The sequence below is a fragment of the Anabrus simplex genome, chromosome 2, assembly GCF_040414725.1.
Source record: "Anabrus simplex isolate iqAnaSimp1 chromosome 2, ASM4041472v1, whole genome shotgun sequence".
Taxonomy (NCBI): domain Eukaryota; kingdom Metazoa; phylum Arthropoda; class Insecta; order Orthoptera; family Tettigoniidae; genus Anabrus; species Anabrus simplex.
Window position 1 is genome coordinate 710,037,394 of NC_090266.1, and position 25,959 is coordinate 710,063,352.

The 25,959-nt window shown below is 41.4% G+C and overlaps 1 protein-coding gene across 4 annotated transcripts in view; it reads right to left on the reverse strand.

Moving 5' to 3' along the window:
- The window catches only part of CaMKI (Calcium/calmodulin-dependent protein kinase I), a 1,265,700-nt gene that overhangs the window by 149,123 nt on the left and 1,090,618 nt on the right, over window positions 1–25,959 (reverse strand). For all 4 annotated transcript variants that reach the window (XM_067141330.2, XM_067141331.2, XM_067141328.2 and 1 more), the window contains one exon: window positions 1,322–1,460. In XM_067141330.2, the coding sequence (XP_066997431.1) occupies window positions 1,322–1,460 (139 nt within the window). The remainder of the gene's footprint in view (window positions 1–1,321; window positions 1,461–25,959) is intronic.

Genomic DNA, 25,959 nt, shown 5'->3' on the forward strand with positions numbered 1-25,959 from the left:
GTCCTTTGATTTAGTGCTATTTGGACAACTTGTGCAGCAATTTTGGTGTTCTGTTTTCCAAGTTTGGTCACATCATTGTAGTCAATGCATTGGTCGGTACTTATTGCAATGAAACTGAAATTAAAAAAAAAAAAAAAAAAAAAAAAAAAGAAATGGCGTATGGCTTTTAGTGCCGGGAGTGTCCGAGGACAAGTTCAACTCGCCAGATGCAGGTCTTTTGATTTGACGCCCGTATGCGATCTACGCGTCGTGATGAGGACAAATGACGATGGAGAAAAGACATACACCCACCACCCATTCCAGGGGAATTAACCAATTATGGTTAAAATTCCTGACCGTGCCGGGAATCGAACTTGGGACCCCTGTGATGAAAGGCCACCATGCTAACCATCTAGCCATGGAGCCAAACAATGAAACTGAAAGGTCTGTTTAGATCAACATAAAAAGGATTATGGTTAATGGATACTTAATGTGTACACCAAACCAAAACCAATAGCGCTACATCCCTGTAGACCTTGGGCTACCACGCGACTGCTTCTCAACCCGAAGACCTGCAGATTATGAGATGTGCATGGTTATTAAAAACTAGAAAATAGTATTCTGGTTAAATCAGTCTTGCCAATACACTTTCTGTTAATTAACCTTATTTATTCATCGTACATGTTTTGAGAACAATAAACATTCTCTTCATTAGCAATGATGCAAACTTTGACATACCGTACCTTCAAGTGTACTGACAAAGTGGATTTAACCAGAATACGATTTTAATAGTTTTTAATGAGTTAATACTAGTCAATAAAGGAATAACCAGCACCTATGATGGTCAAATTTATCAATAATGTGCATGGTCAGCACGAGAAATCCTTTCAACAGTTATTTTTGGCTTTCTAGACCGGGGCAGCTGTTTAACAGTCAGATAACTCCTCAATTATTGTTCTCACATAGGCTGAGTGGATCTTGAATCAGCCCTCAAATCCTGGGAAATATCAGATCTGGCTGGAAATCGAATCTGGGGCGTCTGCATAAGAGGTACGCACACTAAAACTAGGCCGCGAGGCCAGTTAATGTGTACACCAGGGTTCTTGAACATTTTAAAATTAACAATGTTGTGATCCATAGATTTTTCTTGTCTTCAAAAATCCACCGACCATTGATGATACCTAACCTGCCATTTGGCAACAAAGATGTGATTCATTAAGCTCTCACTCGCTATCACTGGCAATAGATACATTCAACCAAACTTAACTTCCACTATCTCTTGTGTTTAAGACACAGAAACAAGATGATTTTGGATGTATTTATAAGGCAGCTTATCACATACCTTCAAGTCCCTATGTACAACTCCCTGCTCATGCATGTAGTCCACAGCCTCCAGCACTTGTCGAATAAGATCAGAAGCATCCTTTTCTGTGTACGAGCCCTTCTCTACTATCCGGTCGAAAAGCTCACCCCCAGTGACTCTGAAAAAAAAAGAAAACCAACTGGTCACTGAAGCTCACAACATTTTCCTGTGAGACAACAATAAAAATAGAAATAAAGGACAAAATAGTGAAGCCATTTAAACTGATTAACTATCATTTTGTTCTCGTCTTGGTTGGACTGTGGCGTTCTTCTATGTACCGTAAATTATGTAGGCGTACAGGTTGTTTCAAATGCTTGTTGTTTGAGTAAACTGATTACCTCAGAATGAGAATGGGTTATGTTAGTTGCCTTGATACAGAATACTGTATTATATGTACATAATGTACAGTCACTAACAATGAACCCTTGGCATTATATAACATCCGTAAAGGTACTTGTTTCTCAAAAAGTTGAACCTATAGATATGTTTGTTGTGGGAATCCACAGGGTTTGTTTCATGGGAGATGAATTATATCTTGATAGTAATTAAAATGAAGTTTTATGAAATATTAAATGAGAGGAACAAACAATACCATGCATTTATTCCTTTTTTTTTTGGGTGACTATACATAGAACAATGAAAAGGTCCAACTCGGATGAAGAACATAATAGTATAGATATATGTGTTTCTTGTTACTTATGGCATACTTATGATGTTATGGTGTACAGTCAGAGGAAGAGGCTTGACATGATATGAATGTACAAGAGTAGGCTAGTATAGGGTAAGGAGGAGACCTTCTGAAATAGAATGTCAGCTTATTAGGTTGTGTGGCATACATATGGTACATGCTGAAGGGATCAAATTATCAAATTATTATAATTAATGAACCACCTTTCCAATACACAAAATCCTTATATTTAGGATGAAACCATTTAATCACAAATTGGACATGTTTCACTCAACTTTGTGAGCATCATCAGCAATAGTTAACATAAATCATTGGTGGGTCAGGGCCCTGATCCTGGTGTATATCACAAAAGAATGTCTAATATACATTGATAAAAATATATAAATTTAACACTTTAAAAATAATCAATAAGATTATTTATGTCTATTAAAACAAAAAAATTTTCATTCAAATTGTTTAAAATGTAAAACTGAATGGATGGCTTAAATGTTAGAAATGGTATATGGTAATTAGATTTTCTTAAAAATCGTTGTCCAACATATCTACGCTCGATTATATTAGACTGTTTATAATAAAATCAGTTTTTCATATCAGGGTGAGTTCTTATTATAGACTATGTTGCTGTTTTTTAAGAATAAACATGATGAGAAACGCTAAAATCGCACATGATGGTTGAAAAACGAGTTCACTGGTGATAAAATGTCGTCTAGATCGGCGTAATTTAGCCTTTATGGGACTCTTTGCGTTGTAATTTCTGCCATTATTTTATGCAGTAATATGTTGAAATTGTTCTTCTAGCGGAAAAATGCTGATCTATTATATCACTGGTGATAAAATGTCGTCTAAATCGGCGTAATTTAGCCTTTATGGGAGTCCTTGCGTTGTAATTTCTGCCATTATTTTATGCAGTAATATGTTGAAATTGTTCTTCTAACGGAAAAATGCTGATCTATTATATGAAATTGATCGAATGTGTCCCGTGCGTGAACTGGTCTCTTGGTTATTTACTTGGGTTTGACGGTAACTGGCTTTATATATTTTTATCAATGTATATTAGACATTCTTTTGTGATATACACCAGGATCAGGGCCCTGACCCACCAATGATTTATGTTAACTATTGCTGATGATGCTCACAAAGTTGAGTGAAACATGTCCAATTTGTGATTAAATGGTTTCATCCTAAATATAAGGATTTTGTGTATTGGAAAGGTGGTTCATTAATTATAATAATTTGATACTCTGAACTCCAATACGGTTGGAAAATGAGATTTATAACTTGTAATGCTGAAGAGATGTCAAATACAAAATAAAAACGGCCAACCAGATGCCAATGGGAATCGAACCCACAACTTTCCGATTTTGAGTTTGATGCCCCCTCCCCCAATTGAGCTACGTATATGGTGGAGTCAGTCATTCTTCTTCTGTCGGCAGGGAACTGAAAGTCTAATTCAAGCTTGGAATCACAAATCATCATTTATATATTCATACCTGCATATGAGTTTTTTCATATGCATTTTATAGTGAGTTAATAGTACTAACAGTAGACTAAATATGAGACATAAAGATTGACCTTTCAAATTTAATGTTATGAATACCTTCATATGGACATTCTATATTCTTATAACTATTAAAACTCACAAAGTATCCATGTCTGTCTGTCTGTCAGATCTGGTTGGACCCTCAAACAGCACCACCAAATATTATGTGGTTATAGGCAAACCACAAAAACTGATGGCAGCACCAAAATGAGGCATAGTAGCCATGTGGTTTGCCAATGTTTTCCAAACAGGGCCAGTATCGAAGACCAATATTCAGCCAAGGAACTGGGCAATCTTGTTAAATACTGTGGTGTAGAAGGCCTCTGCGACGCCATTTTAACGGTGCAAGTCTGGGTGCAGCAAGTCATGCTGGCTCCACAGCAGGCGAATCGCCGAGTTGTGCTTCTCCCCCTCGCACCACTACAGTCAACCCATTGGAGATAGATGGGCAGGCATTGGTGCCAACTCATTTACCGTTCTGACAGTGTTGAAACGACGAGAATCACGAACCGAGACCCTTCCATTTCCAGAGGTTTCCAAGGGGCCTGATGGATCCCAAAGTGTCGGTCCCCTTATATAAAGGCGGCGGACAAATGCAAGATAGTTCTGTTCAGTTTGAGCTCAGTCATTCAGCGGTTGAGAGTAATTGTGTCATTGAAGAGTGCCAGCAAGACAGTGCCATAAAGGTGTGTACCGCTGAAGAGTGGATCAGTGTGCTACAGAGTCTATGGAGATCTGAGAGTGGACAATGGGGGAGTAAAGTGCAGAAGAGTGACTGCTGTGTGAGTGCGAACCATGTGTCTCATACGGACTTGTTAGATTGTGGTGCGTGCTTAAATTGCGAATAGTGTGGTCGCTTTAAAGGGTACGGCAACCTCATTCCTGAACTGCACTAGGGTACAAGTGATAGTGTACAGCGTATGTGTACATGAAATGTGTAGTGTAATTGTTTTAGTCTGTATTAGACTGTGATACTAGTATGATTGAACAGTGAGAACAGAGAGAGAGAGCACTAAAAAGTGTAACTGTGTACCTGTATGTAAGCGGTTATTAGAATTAATGAATCTTAGTGTAGAAACTACCAGTCTAGTATTTATTTTCATCTACTACCCTGTCAACTTGTTATAACTGGTCGCAGACGTAGCATGTTCAGCAGTACCCGAGATCCTACCCAATTCTGCCTCCGCAGTTGCAACATCCCTATCTGAACTCAACCCACTGTAAAGTACCTCAGCATTAATTTTGACCAACACCTCACTTTCCGCCCCCATTTCCTCCACATCAAATCCAAGACTGCCACCCATGCCTGAGTGGTGCATCACCTGACCGGCACGCAGTAGGGTCTCAATCTCTCCTTTCTCCCCCATACAAGTCCTTTGTTCGACCCTCCATCACCTATTGCCTCACCGCTTGGACAGCCGTAGCCCACTCACATTGAAACCTCTACCATCCCCTGATTTCCATCGAACATTGTACTGTCCACCATGCTCTCCGCCTCCCTTTCTCCTACCCAACTTCCTACCTTTACGACATACTTCCCTTCCCGAAACTAGATACCTATGTCCTGATCCACTTCCAACGCGCTCTCTCCCGATACCATCCCTCCGTAACCCAACTCCTCCGTGGCCCACCCCATACCCGCGCCTTATCCAGACCCCTTTTCGTTTGTTCCGATCCCTTCCTCCACTGTAGCACTGTGACCATCGGAGACTGTGACGGGGCCTCTAACTTGGTTCCCCCCTTCGCCCCCATCAATGGCTCAGCTACTACATCGAGTATTTGGGTTCATGCCGGCATCCTCCCTGTCCACATTCTATGATAAATCATCAATCACCTTTAATTCTCATCCACTACAACTACTCTGACTGTTCATCCTCAGTATTGTTCAATATTTATATTAAGGTACCTAATTCATGGGACATCTAACTCAGAGTACACGCACAATATCAGACAATTATAATAATAAGTACCAGTTACAAAATCTCCATAATTGACCAGGGTAGTGTACCATAGCGTTTTTCATTTTAACAGTTAGCAAGTTTTATTTGACAATCAAGAACGACCCATCAGACGCGAGAGGACTTTATACCTCAATATGTTTTAATTCATTAATCATGATCACTGTCATTCCACTTCATCAAGATTTTTAATTTATTAGCGTTATGTAATAATTGTTCTGCTACTGAAGATGGCCTTGAGAATAGGCTGAAACATGTATAGAGTTTGTTCCATCTAACAGATGAGTTGATTTGTATTGATAAGGAGGATTTCATAAATACTTTTATTTGTAAAGTGACAACCGTCAATACGGAATGAGATTTATAACTTGCAATAGAAATTGTAACATATGTATTCACTATTGATATAACACTGTCTCCTCATCTGTGAATCTCCCGCCTTCAGTCCTGTATTGTCTGTCTATTTTAAAAAAGGAAAATAAAAGAGAAATTATTGTGTGTCCTAGTAGTGATAAAACATAATTTCTTGAATTATTTCACAAAATGGAAGAAAATTGTAATTTTTCTATGTACAGATGATTATATTAAATCCATCATTATCCAACTCAGTCTCCACACTATAACTGATTATCCTAAATGCCATCAAACTATAATTCTTGTCAAGTTTATGCTCACAAATAGAAATTGTAAGGTATGTATTCACTATAGACGTATCACTGTCTCCTCATCTGCCGTTCTGTCACCTTAAATGCTGTATTGTTTATCTATTGAAGGAAAAAGAAAAACCATGTGTGTGTTTGTGTCCTAGTATTGTTCAAATTAAATCTCTTTATATTATTCCACAAACTGGAAAGAAACTTGAGGGGTTTTTTTTAATTCCAGCACCATCAAACTATAATTCCTGTCAAGTTTATGCTCGTAAAATAGAAATTTTAATACATGCATTCATGATATAATCTGTAGACATTATCCACTCATTTATACCAAGCACCAATTGTCAAACTTCATTATCTCGAATATTTTGTAAAACATGTCATATTATACTCAATGTAACTGTTATTAACATCAATAAAGCACTTAACCAAAGGCCAAAACCCTCCCCCCCTCACCTTATTCGTTTTGCCCTCCACCCAACTCTATCACTCCTCCCTCAACCTGCTGAATCTCCTGGTCAGAGAGAAGGCGTAACCTTCTAAGAGGCCCGCACCTCCCCTTGAGGGAGGAGAATGAAAACTTTTTATGATGGTGAATTTTTGCTGGTCGGAGGTTGCAGAGTAGGCCTTGACCTACAAGTGGCCATGGCTGGTCCGTGGTCCGACAGCTCTGCACTCCAACCGGCCAACTAAACAGTGTATGGGATCTACCACGGCCCTATGCTTCTGCATTTGGGAGACGGAGAGGAGCTTTGCACTAAGGTGAATTCCGGAATAGTTATTATAGGTCAGGGCTGCCAACCCTCTCACCTTTTCCGAACATCTCCTTCACCAAAATAAATTTCACTGGATTGAGAGACGACATTACTCTCTAGGAGCCCGCCGTCCCCTTCCGGGACGGAATAAAAGCTTATGTAGATAGATAGATTTTTGCTGTTATCTTTTGAAAAAGTTATCTTTACACTTGTTAACTTGTTATACATACACTACCTGGTCAAAAATATCCGGGCACCCCTCTGCAACGTGCAATTGAACCCTAGATGTCACGAGAGGTGGACCCGCCCGTATAAAAGGAGGCAGGAAGTATTGTGTTGTCAGTAGAGAAGCTGTAACATAACAGCAGAATGGGTCGGTCAGGACAGCTCAGTGACTTCGAATGTGGACTAGTCACTGGATGTAACCTGAGTAACAAATCCATAAGGGACATTTCAACCTTTCTAAAACTGCCCAAGTCGACCGTTGTTAATGTGACTGTGAAGTGGAAATGCGAAGGAACAACCGCAGCAAAACCTAAACCAGAGACTTCATTTAATGACAGACAGGGACCGTCGAGCGTTGCGGAGGGTGGTTGTAAAAAAAAAATCACAAGAAATCAGCGGGAGGAATCACTCGTGAGCTCAAAAATGCTACCAGAAACCTAGCCAGTACAACGACTTGCATCGAGAGTTAAATGGTCGAGCTGCTGTTCATCAGCCAAACATTTCTGTAGTTATTGCCAAATGATGGTTGAGGTGGTGTAAAACGCAATGCCACTAGACAGTGAATGACTGGAAACGAGTGATTTGGTGTGATGAATCACATTATACCCAGTGGAAATCCAATGGAAGGATTTGGTTTTGACGAATGCTTGGAGAATGTTACCTGCAATCATGAGCAGTGCCAGCAGTGAAATACGGTGGAGATGGTGGTATGGTATGGGGGTGTTTTTCATGGGTAGAGTGTGGTCCCCTTATTGCGCTTAAGAAATGAACACATTTTAAACCATTGTGTACTGCGTACCGTACAGTACAGGACTAGTCCAGAGACTATGATTGTTTGTATCAGCATGAAATGCACCCTGTAATAAAGCTGTATCTGTGAGACAATGGTCTGTGGACAATAACATTGTGGAAATGGACTGGCCTGTCCAGAGTCCCAACCTAAACCCAATGGAACATATTTGGGTTGAGTCAGCTAACTGGTTTTCCGCTACACCCATGTGGCCTGGGAGCCACAAAAACGAGATTCTGGTGCAAGGTGCAAGTACTCCAACACATGGCCAGCAGGTCCTGAATCCGCTGCACCAGAGGGTGCTATGAGAAACATGCATCAATAGATTATAATGATTTAACGGAGTCAATACACAGCAGAAAGAGCAGATTTCTTTGGAAAACGTGTACCGCAGAGCTTCAAATATGGCATAGAACTCTCCTGTGTACACACTACAGGTTTCTAGTAGAGCAAAGAGAAACCTCTTATTATCAACAATAAATGCACAGCCTACTTTCGCTTATGCCCATGCCCAAGAACCATCTGTGAAAATAACTACCGTACTGAACACGGATACCAGACAACAGACAGGAAGAGCCTCCGATAACTGGAGGAGTCCATGTTCACTTTTTTTCCCGGTATGCAGATCCAGGATGATTTCAGGTCGTCGTGTTAATCACGGAGGTACCTTACTTGGTCGTCTAACAAGACAAGGAACTGAAGGTACATCAAACAAGTGTAACTGCTGTCAAGTGTATACCAACTGGTTGCAGTGCTCATGGATAAACAGCATACAGCCGACAGTTTCGATTGTGGAATACCCAGGGATAGCTTGGATAAAGTGGCATATGTTGCAAATTTGCAGCATTGGACAATAGGATTCATTGGCGCCCCAGGTGTCAAGGCGGCACACTAGCCTCAATGCTGACCATTCAGCCAAGGAGTCAACAGCACCAACATTTGCATGGTGTGAAAATAGAACACCACAAAAATCAATCTTCAGAGCTGCCGCCTATGGTATTCAAATCACATACCTCACAATAACGCGACTCGGACCACCTGGCTCACTCGCTCGGGTAAAGCACAATATTAGTTCTTGAAGTGAGCAGAGAAAAAGCAAGATTCATCAGAGTTCTTAACACTGCAGTGAATTTGATCTTGTGTCTATGTGATGAAAGCTTGTATCTCTCACAATGGTGGCCACTGGGGTGATGAAGCTAATGAAGTGCCACTTCTTTTTTTTCTATTTCCACATAATTTCTAAACTTTTTATTTCACTGTTGAAATATCGGCACTGAAAGTACGTTACAACAGGTCAAGGGTTCTTACCTGTCTCTGAGGACTAGTTCGAGGTCCGTCAGCCTAGGCCCTATATGATTACAACTGAGCAGTTGTCTGACTGTGAACTAGTGGCCCCAGTCCCGAACGCCAAGAATAACGGCCAAGAGACTGACCACATGACGCCTAGTAATCTGCAGTCCTTTGGGCAGAACAGCACTCGGTTGGTAGGTCAATGGCTCCTCGGGGCTGATACATCAGGTTTTTTAAAATTGTTATGCTCTGTTGGAACCACTAAGCCTAGCAAGTTTACAAATAATTAGTGTCTTATTACAACTTAGAGTTTTAGTACACTGAAGAAAATGGAAATTGCAACACCCAGAAGGAGTGATGAAACATTGCTACAATTGGACATGCAGTACGAGTGTTCAGTTGTGATCCGATGATTACACTTTAAGGTACCTCTGACAGCAAGTTTGAACAACAATCAATACAGGATGTGCCCACCACGAGCTGCAATACATTGATGAATTCGTCGAGGCATGGAGTCAATAAGGCCATGGATCGCTTCCTGAGGAACTGTGGCCCATGCTCGCTGCACTGCACGGGTCAGTTGTTCCAGAGTTGTGGGTGGATGAGGACGGTTGGCCAGTTGTCGACCCATCATGTCCCATACATGCTCAATAGGACTGAGGTCCAGGGATCTGGCGGGCCGTTCTAAGGGTTGTGATGTCGTGGAGAGCTTCTCTGGAGATGCGTGCAGTGTGAACCCGGGCATTGTCCAGCTGAAATATCCCATTAGCTATGTTCGCCATCATAAGGACAACCACTGGATTGAGTACCCTATCAACGTACTGTCGAGCAGTCATAGTGCCCTCAACAAGCATTAATTGTGATTTCACATTAAAGCCAATAGCTCCCCAGACCATAACGCTTGGTGTTGGCCCTGTGTGCCTCTTGACAATAAGATCTGGGCGGCCCCTCTCCCCGGTACGTCGGCGCACACGATTCCGGCGATCACTGCGGGCAAGACAGAAGCGCGATTCATCACTAAAGACGACCCTATGCCATTCGTCGACCCACGTCGATCTTTTTCGACACCAGGCCAGCCTTACACGTCGCTGTTGTGGGGTCAATGGAACACCTTCTGCAGGGACACGGGCTCGTAAGCCAGCTGCACCCAGGCGATTACCAACTGTTTGTTGTGTAACGTGGAGTGCCACAGCTGCTCGAATTTGCGCTGCTGTTGCATGGGGTTCCATCCGGACCATCCGAATGATGCGGCGATCCTCTCTCACAGTTGTCCGTCGCGCTGGGCCTGTGCCAGGTCTACGAGTGCGGGTACCTTCATTTGACCACTGCTGCCACACATGTTGTACCGTAGATGCCTGTCGGCCAATACGTGCAGCGACAGTCCTTATCGATAATTCAGCCTCACACAGCCCAATTATCGGAGCCCTCTCAAACGGCGACAGTTGTAGATAGCGTGCTCTTCTCTGTCGTCGAGGCATGTTTGACGAGGAACACTCCACTGTACAGACTGCAAGTCAACTACGCTACACCATAGTCCGTATACTGGAGTTGATTCTTCCGCGACCAATCACGTGGAGAGACCTGTAGCAACAATCCAATGGGTCTGAAACTTTGATCGTTTACATACCTACATGACATCGTTCCATATCTTGAAAATCAACACAAACGACCAATGCAATGTTACAATTTCCATTTTCTTAAGTGTATCAATATGATGACATGAACATGGAATGAATCTGCAAAATGATAGGTTATAGTACTATAAAGACTTATCTCTCTGGAATAGGATAGATTAATAGCATGGCAATAGCAAATATTTCCATAGGCTGCACAGGGATTTGCTACAAGCTTCAGTGGAGAAGCAGTGGTTTTATGATAACCTCACTGATAAATACACCACCCAGAGAGAAAATACAGTGGGTTGAATAGACTAGAAACAGGTAAGTTTTCTTTTAAACGGGCATGTTACCAGCAGTTTTAATTTGGAGGTAAATTTTGCTAGAGAGGTGTTGGATGTTACTACACAGATCTTACCTTTCGAATACTTATTATAATATATACGGCACCGTTAATCATTTTAGGTACCGTTACCTAATAATAGTTAAAACATTATTAATAAATAGAATACATTGTAACGCTGCACTGTACTGTATAAAACTTACTTTGAAGCAACACAGATACTGCTTCAATATCGATCTTTATTTATGTGAATTCAATTGATGGTGCAGGGGTCGCAGAATCTTGAGAGCCTCACGTGTGATTAGCCCGTGAGCCGCTTTGGCATCTCACGTGCGAGGTCGAAACAGCTCTTATCGTGAGCTTGTGAGAGAACAACAGTTCTTTTGGAGACACTGAGGAACACACAGAGAATATGAGGTGTCCACTACACACTGTAGGCCTACCTGGTTCCAGTGGTGGCTGAAGGCACACTTACCTTGGCTCAGGACTGCAAATACAGAGTGGTCGGAAACAACGGGAACCGGGTATACGGGCGTTAAAGGGTTGGTCATGCTCGTAAATAATTTGAAAGGAGTAATTCGATATCTCGTACCGTTGTCATTTTATCAGCTGCTCAAATTAGCCAATTAGATCGCTCCGCGAGTGAATTCGAATGGGTTTTGCGCAGCAGTGTTGCTAAATCTGAACGTGACTTAAAACGACTTGAGAGCCATGCCGGGAAATCATCGAACACAAACACACAGTAGGTTTCAGCAAATACCGTATAGACAATACAGGACACTTCCGGATTTAACCGTGTTAAAATGGGGGACAATTCGAAAGTGGCGCTCGTAGTGCCGTGACCTGAAAACTCGCGCCGAATTCAAATGAAAATACCACAGCCTGTTTCCAGTCATTGGACGGGGTCAGAAATGGAATGAATGAAGCCCCAATCTAGCGGCGAGGATATGAATTGTGCCGGCTGCCGAAGGCTGTCGCACCCCTCTGGGGCAATGATTAATGACTGACAAATGAAATGATATTGGAGCGTGTTGCTGGAATGAAAGGTGACAGGGAAAACCGGAGTAGCCGGAGAAAAACCTGTCCCGCCTCCGCTTTGTCCAGAACAAATCTCACATGGAGTGACGGGGATTATTCATCAATGGAAATTCATATACAGAAATGGATAAATAAATTACGTCTATACCCCTAATAACTAAAGTTGTTGTCCGACAGGTAGGGTTGGTGGGAGGAGCATTGTACGTGCCATTTCACGATGTTGCCACATTCGAGCATTCCTTTCTCTTACCCCTCGCTTCCGGCTCACTTGTTCCCTCGTTCATTCTGACCGCTGTAATCTGTTGTAGACTACCTGACCAGGCGCTGTCGTCCCATTTGCGATCACTCTTATCAGTGACATACAGTCAGGTTGCTGTGAGGGAATTCTTTACTGAAGGACTGGTACAGGAAGACATCCCTCACGTAACAGGCGACACTAGGATTCTTACGAATAGTATGTTAAAAATCATTACAAATACATATTTTATTTAGAGTTACCAGATGGTTGTGGGTGTAAAGGCAGTTCAATGAGTTTTAAGAAGTAGGACAAATGATGGGCGTATTAAAACCGTTGAATTTTACACTTCCCGATTTCAATACAACGTATTTTGCTGTAACACTTAACTTCTTCGACAGTGCTACCCCTTTTGAAGCAATTGTAGCTCATCTCATACTTAACAGTTAACTTACACTTTGTTATACAATAGGGGACAATATTAATATTAAATTAATTCTTACTTAATGCTCAAACTGTTCAAATATTCATACTGAGACGTTAAGTAAGCAGCTGCTCAAAATATAATTAGCCTACTTTCCTCTGTCTGTATGCATGTATGTCTACACCTCAGTCTCGTTTCTTCGTACCGGGTCGGGATGAGATTAATTTATACAGCATGTTTCTACGGCCGGATGTCATTCCTGGAACCAGCCTCAGTTGAGGAGCTAATGAAGACTAAGTTATGTGTTATGGTGAATGAAACTGGATAAGGGGTGCGAGGACTCAGCTCTGGCCTATGGATAGGAACTGTACAGGCATTTGCCTGGAAGTGAAAATATTAAACCACAGAAAACTATTCTGAGAACAGCCGACGGCGGGATTCGAACTCACGCGTTTCCCGAATGCAGAGCTTGGCCCCATAGCCAATTAAGGCCACGGCCGTTTCCTTCCCACTCCAAGCCCTTTCCTATCCCATTGTCACCATAAGACCTATCTGTGTCGCTGCAACGTAAATTCAGCCGTAAAACAAACCCATGTCACCAAATACTCCTGACTTTTCCGTAAATTTCTGTGTGAGTATCCACGAGTATAAAGCATAAGGCTTGCCTTTCTTCGTCTCATTGACCTGTATGTCGTAAGTAAGCACGCAGGTAGCATAACAACAAAAGCTACGTCAACAATATATATCTACATCTGGAATAATTACAGTATGTTAAAAAGTAGAGACTAATATTACCTCAAAAAACGTCCAAGAGAGAGGGGACGGGTTGAGAGAATCCTTATCACACAGTTGTGTGGAGTACGCCCTAATTAGCAGTCCCCTTGCTGAATTGACATTGGAAAACCCTGACAGGTTGCTGATAATTTTACAGTGATCGCAAATGGGACACTAATAACTGGTCATTCTTCACATTCTCGTTTTCCACAGAAATAGAATGCCACTCACACGGAACTGCTTGCGACAAGATCCAACTCAGAAGTGACTAAGTGAGAGGTTTAGCAACTCCGAGTAAGACGAGCTGGCCAGAAGATTTATCTCCATGGCAACCACAGTCGCCCCACCCTCGTTTCCATGGCAACCATACCCCCACTCCCTTTATCCCGAAGAAATGTCAGATATCAACTTTAGTTATTACAGGTAAAGAAAGAAAGTGCTGTTAAGACATTAACTTCAAAGTTGCCGAAGCAATTCTGGATAAATGAAAGAAGAATCACTTAGTAGCTTATTATTTAAAGACTGAAATTAGATATGAAACGCACTGCTGTGAAAAGAACTTGATCTTTCATTCATGCATTACTGTTTGTTTTTTTTGCTTTAGCATTCCTACCTGAACGTTTACTGTTAGATTTTTCTATTCCCTCATTTAAAAAACATTGTGTCATAAGGTAGAGTAAGAGGTAGGGATCACGCGCAGGTTTCCCCACCTCAGTGACGTCATCGAGAACCGTCAGGGTCTTGTTTTCTGTATGAGGTAATACACAGCTGTGAGCTATTCTGTTTTAGCCACAAGTTACAGATAACTTCATTGATATTTTAACATCACCTCAGAAAAGGCATTCCACCTCACTATTATATTAGAGTAATAATAGGAGATCAAATACAGTGTGAATCAAGCAGCGTTCCTGAAGTATTTCGATCTGTATAAAAGGTTGTAACAATGTTAAGACTGTGATCGCAGTGGAATGGCTATTCCATATGTTCATGTTCTCAACACCTATGGTAACAATAAGAAGGGGGCTCTAGTTGTTACAGACTCGAACATTAAAGCTAGATGACTGCAAGAAGTATGCCCGCTGTTACAAACAATATTAGGAAACTACATACATTGTCAACAACACAAACAGCAAATGTTAGGAAACTATAACTGTCCACAACACAAAAAGTTCAGTAAATGTTCTCCAAGTGCCAGAAGATGACAAATTCCACGTTAACATTACATAGGCTATATAAATTAATGAACCTGTATATCAATATTCTCAGCACTGGTTTCATATAAAACATAATAAACTGCTAGTGGCTTTACGTCGCACCGACACAGATAGGTCTTATGGCGACGATGGGATAGAAAAGGCCTAGGAATTGGAAGGAAGTGGCCGTGGCCTTAATTAAGGTACAGCCCCAGCATTTGCCTGGTATGAAAACTAATAAACTGCATTTCATAAAAAATGAACAGGTGTGTTATACACAAAGAATAATGCTGATATTTAAAAAAGTGTTATCAAACACACTTATCTATAGTATCAGTGTAATTTCTTTGCTTTTCTTCTTTCTTTATCGGTATTGAATGAATTGAAACCCGGTCTCCTGAATGTCTTGCTTAAAGCGTTCATTCGAATAAAAAAAACGGCTTCTCGCGAAGCAACTTGCAAACCCATACATTTCGGATAATTTCTTTTTCAGGATATCCGTAAGGTCTGTGATGATGTTAGAACCTTCTTTCAGTTTCTTCCCGTGGTAAAATTTGAACTCTTTTTCCATCTGCGCTATCGTGGTGTACCATCTCTCTGTAGGCTGCTTCAAACTGTCTCTAGACTTCTTTGAAATTTAATTTCCACCCCTTGTAGGTTGACCTGTTTTCTAATAATAATATTATTTGCTTTACGTCCCACTAACAACTTTTTCGGTTTTCGGAGACGCAGAGGTGCCGGAATTTAGTCCCGCAGGAGTTCGTTTACGTGCCAGTATAACTACAGACACGAGGCTGACGTATTTGAGCACCTTCAAATACCACCGGACTGAGCCAGGATCGAACCTGCCAAGTTGGGGTCAGAAGGCCAGCGCCTCAACCGTCTGAGCCATTCAGCCCGGCAACCTGTTTTCTCTCCATAATCGCCTTTTATAGCGAGGTTCTTCTTCTTTACCCTAAAAGCTATATAGCCAGTGAAGTTTTCAAGCAGCTCATCACGATCCTTGGTTTCGAGACTGTCCTCGAGCTGTTCCACTGACTCTTCAAGGGCTTAAACAAACCCTTGCTCATCTTCCGGTAAAGAATAGGATGTGAGCTCAACGCTGACCTTCGACTCGCACACGATATGCGAGTTTTGATCGACTTCATCGGTAGCATATAACATATTTGGACGTAATGCTTCATAACCTTCCGGGGAACAGTTGGAATTTCTTATCGTCTCGGAAGCATTGAGGCTGAGAAGCAATAATTTCACCTTTTGTGTCGCAGCTGTCGGAAGAGGATGGTCGTAAAATCTTTCGAACCCTCGAAGCTGAGAAAAATTAGCTTTAAATAATGTCTTGATTACTTGAACACGAAGGTCCTGCGTGACGTTACAGCTCTGCTTTGCTACTGCACATCTCTCCCGAGATCCCTACCTTGTATTCTACGTACCTTGGTATCATCACATTAAGACACTTGTCAATAAACAGATCGGCATATTCTTGTATTTTTCTCTTGAAAGGACTACCCCTTTTGGAAGGGGCGGTAGCGTTTGATGTTTCATTTTTTGGGAGTTTGTGTGTTGATAAAGATCACGGCTTTAATCTGAGGAGAGGGATAAAAGAAAGAGAAGCATGGAAATGCCATCGATGGCTATGTTTTGAGGAATATTTACGTACAATTAGAATAAGAATATAACATACCCTTCGCTGTATAGTTAGTTGGGGATTTGTAAAGTCGCTGTCCTGAAATTATATCTGAACAGATCTTATAATTCTTATTCAAACGTAACTTCCTTCTTTCTTATAAATCTTATCCAAGTCACTGCTCTGACATTTCAAAACCCACAGTTCACACCTACAACATCACATATACAATAAATAAGCTTATAATATCTTAAACCATTAAAATATGGGTCACGTAGCTCAGAAGTTTAGAAAGTACTATAAAAATCTCTGTCACTGGAAGAATATATGCGTAAACACAATATCTACTTACATTTCCTTGCCACGAGCAAAACGAAAGAAAGACCGCGAATTCTTCTACACTTCATACAACCACGGTTACTAGACTAGACGGTAGGGGTCATCAGTAGGATGCGCAGTAGCAAGCCACGCCTCCTGACGTAACGTGGTCCCTAAGTTCGCTAAACCAAGCAGAGCGCCATTAGTCTAGTGAGCAACAGTGTAAGAATTTATTTTTTTCTGTGCTGTGGTGTGCCATGTTGTGTTGTGCTGCCGCCGGTTGCTCTAATCACGATAGACACCATAAGGACTTAGACATTAAATTTCATCGTTTTCCAAAGAACAGTGATATTAAATTAAAGTGGATTAATACCAGCCTGTAAACGGACTGATTCGTTTACTGTTGAGAATGCTCGTGTGTAGGGTTGCCATAAGATTCAGGATGAAATTCAGGACACCAACATCGACAAGTTCCAAACATAGGTGCCGACTCTACGGGAGCACTTGCCCCCATGCACATAGTGGTACGGGGACATAATCATGATTTTGCTCCCGTAAAAATATTTTATATATTCATCCTTGCCTCCATGCTCAAGACCATAAGTTGGCGCCTGTGGTTTCAACGAGTGTATTTGGGTAATTCCATGAGAACTGTCCTATCTATTACTAAAAGACACACTTGTTATATTATGTTAATGTTAAAAATCAAATAGAAAAATAACAAAAAAAAATCATACTTTAAGTAAAATATCTACTTTACAGACCACTCCAAAGTTAAATAATATTCAATGTTATTTGCATAGATTTTTATGTAAGATATGGGACATTCCCTCTCAAAAGCATTTGAGCAAAATTTTAAATAATTTGCTCTGATTTTTAAAATTCAGGAAATTTAGGGATTTTTAAAAATTCAGTCAGGACGTCGGGTCATATGCTCAAATTCAGGGCAATCCCGCTTTTTCAGGACGTATGGCAACCCTACTCGTCTGTGCTCTGTACACTTCGACGACTTGAAGAATGAGTTATTAAACCTTCCATTTAGACGTGATTTAAGGCCTGACACAGTACCACATTTACTTTTGCCACTAAGTAGTAATCATTTAGCGAGCCAGTCCTGTAAAGATCGTGAAATAAGAGCACAAAAGCGAAATCATCGTAAAAAGATACGGCAAATTTTACAATAGCAGGCACCAACTGGAGCAGAAAATTTTAATAATGCAATCTTGAGGAAGGAATTACATAACAAAAGTAAACATCTATGTTTCTGTGATGAGAAAATTGCTGAAGTGACTGCAGAATTGGAGTTAATTAGACTAGAAAATTGTGACGTAAAACAGCAAAATAAGGTTTTGTTAGAGACGTGATTAATTACCCTCTTCCTAGCGAAGTTACAATCAAACGACGGCTAAGACAGTTCTATTTCCCTTGAAGACATTGAGTTGAAAATTAATATCTTAAAAACACGTTAAGTCTTTTTACAAATTTTGAAAGAGATGTACTCAGAAAGGATATCAACTCGAAAGTGGGCAATGTGTTACAAAAGAAGCATTTACAAAATTAATTGAAATGCAAAGTGAGGGCGAAGACCTACAATATGCGCATAAGCTATCAATGAAGCCTATTGTTGTGACTGGAACGGAGAGGCAAAACGTACGGAAAGCCGCTGAACTGTTATCACTGGCTGTGGGTAAAGCAATATGCCATAACTTCCCAGAGCTCAGCTATGTAGAAGAGACTATAATTACGATTAAGAATGAATTTGACACCCGTGTCCCCGTGTGTGGTACAAACAGCTTAAAAAGTGCCTATGGGAATTGTATAGAGCAAAAAGATTATGCTCTTGACAAATTATTCGAATTAATATTCACTACGAGGATAATTGGTAAAAACAAACCCCTTCCTTTTCAGGAAGGTTTTCTAATGTCTCTAAATAGCCTTCGTGGTCTATTTAAGGATTTAAAATCAGAAGGTTATACTTACTAATGGCGGCCGAGTGTAACCAGGACATAATTGAGAGCTACTTTTTCCAGATCCGAGGACTTGGTCGCTTTTATGATCATCCTCTCCCTACCATTGTATCGCAATTCGCAGAGAATTAAATCATTAATTTTAATCCGGAATTCAGATGAAGTGGCGAAGAGCAAAAACTGTCCAGATGAAAAAATGCCCAGTCTCTGAGCGCAGACGTTTTGTCTGCGCAAGATGAGGTGCCTCAAATCTTCATACTTGATAATGACGAACATAGATTGCCAAGCAGTGTCCAACTAAAATGGAGAAGCTTGTGACAAAAATTGTAATGAGGATGAGGATGATGTTGATTTCACTTCTGCTGTCAATGGACTTCTGGAACATTTTCAAGATGGAAATATTGCAAACCTGTCTGTCGAAGTAGTTAGAGAGAAGACCGAGCTACTAGAAATGATCGCTGGCTATGTAGCTTACAGGATGAAAAGGTACCCCCAGAAAGCCAGAATGTACGGAATCCAAACCGTGAACATTTCTCCGTCCCCTAGGAATTGGCTAGACACCATTTCAAGAGGGTACTTAATGAAACCCATGGATGAGTGCATTAATGCTGTTATTAAAATAGAAAATAAATTTAGTGCCTTCCATGGAAACTATATTAAGAAATGTCCAGGAGTTTTTAGGTTGTCCAAGGGAAAAAATAAGAAAAATATCCTGACCTTGAAGATTTTGTTGTTTTATGTTTTGTTAGGATCACAACGTTCATAAGGATGAGAAACATAAACAAACTTAGGCACATGAATTCTTACAAGAGATGTGAACGAACTCCTAATGAACACAGGAAAAGTGTGGAAAAAATAAGAAATTGTTGGATAGACTGATTTTAAAGTAATGTAAAATAACCAAGAAAAATCTAAATGTAAATGTGTTGTATGTAATGAAAATATGTATACAGTTTTACTACCATCATAATAGGAGTATGTATTAGGTGTTGATCTTTCGATCGCGTTTCCTGACTGAGGATTTTCTCCGTAACATAGGTCTATATGGCCTAAGCCTGTGAAACTCTCTGTCCCCTCAAAAAAGAGTGACCCCTGATGTGGTGGAAGAAGGGGTATTTTTACAACATTCCACCGGCCAATACAGATTTATAAATAATTACTTATACATAAATATAATATTAGGTGTTTACAATACTACCTAACACCAACAATCCGCCCAAACAACGGTAAAATGCATCCCGTGCGATTGGTTATGTGTCTTTAATTTTAGGAACTAGCCTTAGAAATGAAACCACGTATAAATCGTTCTAAAATCACTGATGGATAGAAAATACAAAAACCGAACCGTAAACACGTTATTTGCGAGGCGAAAGATTATTTAGTAGCCAACTGGGAAAGCTATTGGAATAGTTCGTGTTAAGCGCAGTGTTGTTATATTACTTGTAATGTTCTGAAAAAATACTGAAATAAAATTACAACATAATTATCTCCACATAAAAAATCAATTATATTCGACAAAATTTAAAAATATTAAGCAAGTGGTTAAATAAAAACAAGCAAATCATTAACAGAAATGCACAATTACAATGGGTCGTGTTCACTGCAAGCCCGGCAGTGGGGGCCAAATGACGTCACCAGCCAAAGCGAACCTGCGCGTGACCCCTACCGTCTAGTCCAGGGCCTCTCAAACGCCCAAAATCTCACGCGTGCAAACTGCGGCGCAGAGTTCCTGTGCACAGTGCATCGGTCCCAATCGGCTCATCTCGGACCAACGCTTCGTCTCTGGGCTACTCGGCTCGGATTTGGAGCGCTACGGAGCAAGTGTGGAAGAGGGAGACAGGCGTGGGGAAAGAGAAAGACAGCGCTATTGCTCCAAATCGAGGAGTGGGGGTCTGCACCCTGGTCAACCAAGCGAAGTCGTCTTTTGCACCGTACAAAGTGCATGCACCCTGAGAGGCCCTGGTCTAGTCCGCAGTAACCGTGATTACAACCAAGCACAGCACATACTTTTCCGCTCATAATGAGACGAGATATCAAGTGAACGACACACGCTATTATTTACTGATTTTAACTTACTCTAAATGAATAACTGACACCAAAAATTCACAAACTAATGCACGCGCTCTTATGACAGGCTAGGTAATCCAAGATTACACCGCTAGACAGAACTCTAATCGCTGTCCCTCGATATCTCAAAGACTGTCCTGTATTACCTATACAGTACGCGAAGCCTTCCTTGATACCAAGTTTTAAGGGGGTGAGGAGTAAGGAGGGAGCTCTCCCGGTTCCGGTAATACTGCCAACTGAATGAAAATGAAATCTGAATTGAATCGATAATATGATCGATCGATATGAATTTTCTAAACTTTTATTATCTTAAGCCAAAAACTGTGTCACACACATATAACATTTCTCGATGCGAATCTTGTTCCTAGCATCAATTCTATAGTTTGTATTTGCTGTGTGAACAACAACAGTACTAGTACGTAAAGTGTACGCTAGATGTCTCACGGCGATGCATAAGCGATTCATAGTTTGTGTTTCAAGGGCTGCCAATACGAATCTCGAAGATAACCAAGGCCTACCGATTCAGCACTAGGGAGCTACGTATCAAGAAAAGGTTCGCATATTATACTGTATCTCGTTTCAACCAGTGTCACACCGTAGCGTATTTGCTTTGGCGCGAACCTGTCAGCTCGGAGGTCTGTATTCGAACTCCTCCCGTGGCGAAAATTCATTCTTCAACTGGTGCTCCCCTGTCGGTTTTAAGCCACGTATAGATTTAGTAACAGAGTCCGCAAAGCCCATTTGAATTCGCCCGCGAAGTGATCTGATTGGCTAATTTGAGCAGCTGATAAAGTGACAACGATGCGAGATATCGAATTGTTCCTTGCAAATTATTTATCAGCATGACCAAGCCTCTAACACTCATACACCCAGTTCACGTTGTTTCCCACCATTCTGTATACACAGACGTCAAGACAGACTGTGAGAGCAACAATCACAGATCGAGCAGCTACCGCCGAACAGACTTTTTTCTTTGACAAGTTGCTTTACGTCGCTCCGACACAGATAGGGCCAGGTCTTTAATAATAATAATAATAATAATAATAATAATAATAATAATAATAATAATAATGTTATTGGCTTTACGTCCCACTAACTATTTTACGGTTTTTGGAGACACCGAGGTGCCGGAATTTAGTCCCGCAGGAGTTCTTTTACGTGCCAGTAAATCTACCGACACGAGGCTGGCGTATTTGAACACTTTCAAATACCACCGGACTGAGCCAGGATCGAACCTGCCAAGTTGGGATCAGAAGGCCAGCGCCTCAACCGTCTAAACCACTCAGCCCAGCCCTATGTCTTATAACGTGCTCCGAATCTTTCTACTGTTTTATGGATTCTACGTTTACTACGCTGCATATGCCGCTACTAACCTGCCTGTGCTCTCTTCGCCCGTCCAGCTTCAACTGCTCGTGCTGCTTACCCTCCCTCTTTCCTTCCCCTACCGCTTCGCTGCGCATTGGGTACTGTATGCTCTCGTCCTTTCTGGACGCTTCTACTTGAATATAAATTGGCCTGCTCTGGGCTTGAGCAGGAGTTGGGATGAACACGACGATTTGTGTGGAGGGAGGACTTGGTTTTATTTTTGCTACCAGCTGGACTGTGTGCAATGTTTCTTTTAAAATGTGCTTATGTGTACCATTGAAAAGCTACGACTGCTGGACGGGTGAGCGAAAACTTTAATTTATTTCATTTCCATGTTGTTCTTTGAACTTTCTTTTAATGCTGCACTTCCTTAATTTTCAAATTGCCGTTACTGGCTACCAATGACAGTTCATGTTGATAATAAGCTAACTGCAGCCATTGATAGCGGTACCTTACTTTGGAATTACATTACCATCTCACTCCGAAGTTGGACTTTGTGATACGTCTAGTGATTGCTGCGATATGAACCATTGAAATTCAACTGTTTCCCCGAGCAAACGCATGAATAGAATCAATTGAACTATCACCTAGCTTCTGTTTCCTATTTTGGAATTTCATCGATACTGGCTGGTCCTATTTTCCAAATCCCTGTTGGCAGCCATTGGTACCGTTTTCTTTCACGTCCTTCCCCTTTCCCCACCTTCCTATTCCGCATCCCTTCCGCCCCTATTTTTTTTCTTCTACATGTATTATTGTACAGTGGCCCATATGTCTTTCAAATTTTAATGTTTTTTCGTGTTCATACGTAAATTTCTGTTTTCCTTGTGTAGGACACTCCTCATGTAAAAGAGGTTGTATAATTATTGAAGGTTTCGAGTCTAGCTGTTCTCTTTGAAAAACAGATCTGAAAATTAACATGGTTGTCCCATCTGCTTTTTCTCTTTTGGAAGTCAGAAAACTAACTGACCTTTGGATGATTGTTGTTTTCTTTGGCTTGTAAATGTTTCTTCTGGGTGTTTTTTGTTAATATATTGTTATTATGAGAAAACTATTTCTTCTTTCCCCTTTTTTTGTTGTCGTACGCCTTTCCTTGCCCTCACGAAATTTGTACCTACCTCGGTTCCTCTGAATATATGGACTCAGTGAAAAAGCTTCCATTTATGCGCTCTGCTGAAAACCTTTTATCTTGAAAATTGAAAACTACCTGTGAACTTGTGCACGGACGGACATATATATATATATATATATCCTGGTTTATCCCTTGTGTTTTTCTTGGTGCATTGTCTTACCATTCCCATTCTGGTGCATGGCGAGATCATATTCTGAGCGTACATACTTTATCTAAAATACAACACGACACCTACCCATACCAACCACCACGTCACACGTCACGCACACTCCAATCTACACCACAGTCTTGTGGCGACGATGGGACAGGAAAGAACTAGAAGTGGGAAGGATGCGGCCATGGCCTTAAGTAAGGTACAGCCCCAGCATTTGCCTGATGTGAAAATGGGAAACTACGGAAAACCATCGCCAGGGCTGCCGACAATGGAGGTCGAACCCACTATCTACCGAATACTGGCCGCACTTAAGCGACTGCAGCTATTGAGACATTGAAATCACCAGGAGTGTAAACACGATCCATCCGCAATAGTTTGATTCCTAATGGATTACGGGTACGGATGTGTCAGCCTTGACTCATGTCTCCAAAGATCATATAGACAAATGTAGGGTTTTTCGTCGGGGTTCATATACGTGAGAAGATTCGTTCTCGGAGTTCTAATCATCTGTGTCCAGCATCGACCTGCTGAGTATAATACTCTGACATGTATCCATAAGCGACACTATCCAGACATTGTTACATTTTCTCTCATGAATAGTGAAAATAGTGCCCAAATAAGTGTAATTTAATTTGTATTCACGGTAGGAATAGTTACACAGTAAACTACGTATCCACATTGTCTTATAATACAACTTAAATCAGTTCCGCATGTCAGGTTGCTCTATTCTAGCAGTGGAGAGTAGTAACTTTCAGACGAGGACGAGCTTGACTGTGCTAGCGAGAACACGTACGTGTCTCTCGCCCCGCTGTCCCCTTCCTCGCCACGTGCCCTAACTGGCCAACAAGCTCCTCCTCTTTATGGCAAGCCGTAAGCCCAACTTCTATTTAAACTCTATCGAAATGTTCCATTGGTTTACGAGACATGCTGATTCAGGCGAGAATTCACACTGGCTGATTCCTTTGTGAAAATCGGAAACTAAACCAAACACCGTGTGCTAAGGCATCAAAGTTACGATAAACTAGGTTGATACCAGCACAAAGTGCACAACGTGCGTTGTTAGAGAACACTGGCTAATTAACATTACGGCGAGTACAATGTATTGGGACTACTACAAAGTTACCGCACTCCTGATGGGAACATCATTGTCACAGTCCTAAGCGCAGCTCAACACATGCAATCGGATAGTAATAAGGTAATATACAGTATATTTGTCGACATAACCAATGGACCAGAGGTGCTCACGCTGGGCATTTCGTCCCGCGGGGGCCCAGCACTGTATAAGGTGCGTTTTCCAAGGTGCGACTGTCGCCGCCACGGCGGCCAGAGCCGCACGACTGGGGTCACCGTATACGTTGGCGACAGCAGCCGCAGGCGACGGGCACGCGGGATGTTTTCTTTTGACACGATTCCAGCCGCCAGTCGCGCAGTCCAGTCTGTCAGAAATGGACGAGAGCACGGGCGATTTCTTTAGTGGTAGGGCTTTCCTTGATATGTTAATGAAAGAATAAGAAGAAGACGACCATTTATTGTCATTTTTGTACCAATCTCTTCCCAAACATTGTCTCGTACAGACATATCCTTGTACTGCGGGTGCTTTACATCGTACACACATTTATGCTCGGAAACTAAGTGGCACAGAGCTGTATCATGCGAGTGACTCTCTCCCTCGACTTTTCGTTGCTTCGACATCGTATCCAAAGTCAATAATTAACTGCTACACAACAGATACTTACATGAACTGTCACTGCGACTGCGGCCGTCAGCACTGCTCACTGCACCAGTGTGGTGGCTCAAGCCGCAACCGCCGCGAGTCGCAGACCGAACTCAAACTGCGCATGCGCGGAAGTCGAGACGGTTGTCTGACAATTGCGGTCACTGAGATAAACTTGTGCCCACTCACAGTAATTCCCCAGTTGTCACAGGACATTTGCGGTCACTGCAGTAGGGGTTGGACCTCATTAGCTTAATCTCGGGGTATCCCCGCTAACCTGCCTGAGCACCTGCTCGCTCCTTGCAGATCAACATGTTTCTTTCGCGGGCATTATTTAGAGATAGATGCCTTCAGCCACAAACACCATTCTATACCGAAACTTCCTGGTTTGAGTACTGTATATACTATTGTGTGCTGTAGCTCAATCTTGAAGGTAAGAGGAGGAAGACGGAACATGTGAAGAAAGATGACAGGATTGAAAGAACCGTTAAGAAATATGAAGAAACCAGTGACGTCAGGTCCTGCTTATAGGCAATTTCTTACAGAGAAAAACTAGAGAAATCTTCTTGCTGCTTCAGTTAATCCTAATGTAAATAGGTATGTACAAAGGAACAACATTATAACGACGCTTACCATCCCATTTTCTCCGAAAATATATGTTAGCGTGACGTTCGACTACCAGAAATAAATACATAAATTAATTAAATTAATTAACGATGGATTAACTTCGTTTTTCTAAAAATGAAGGACTGGT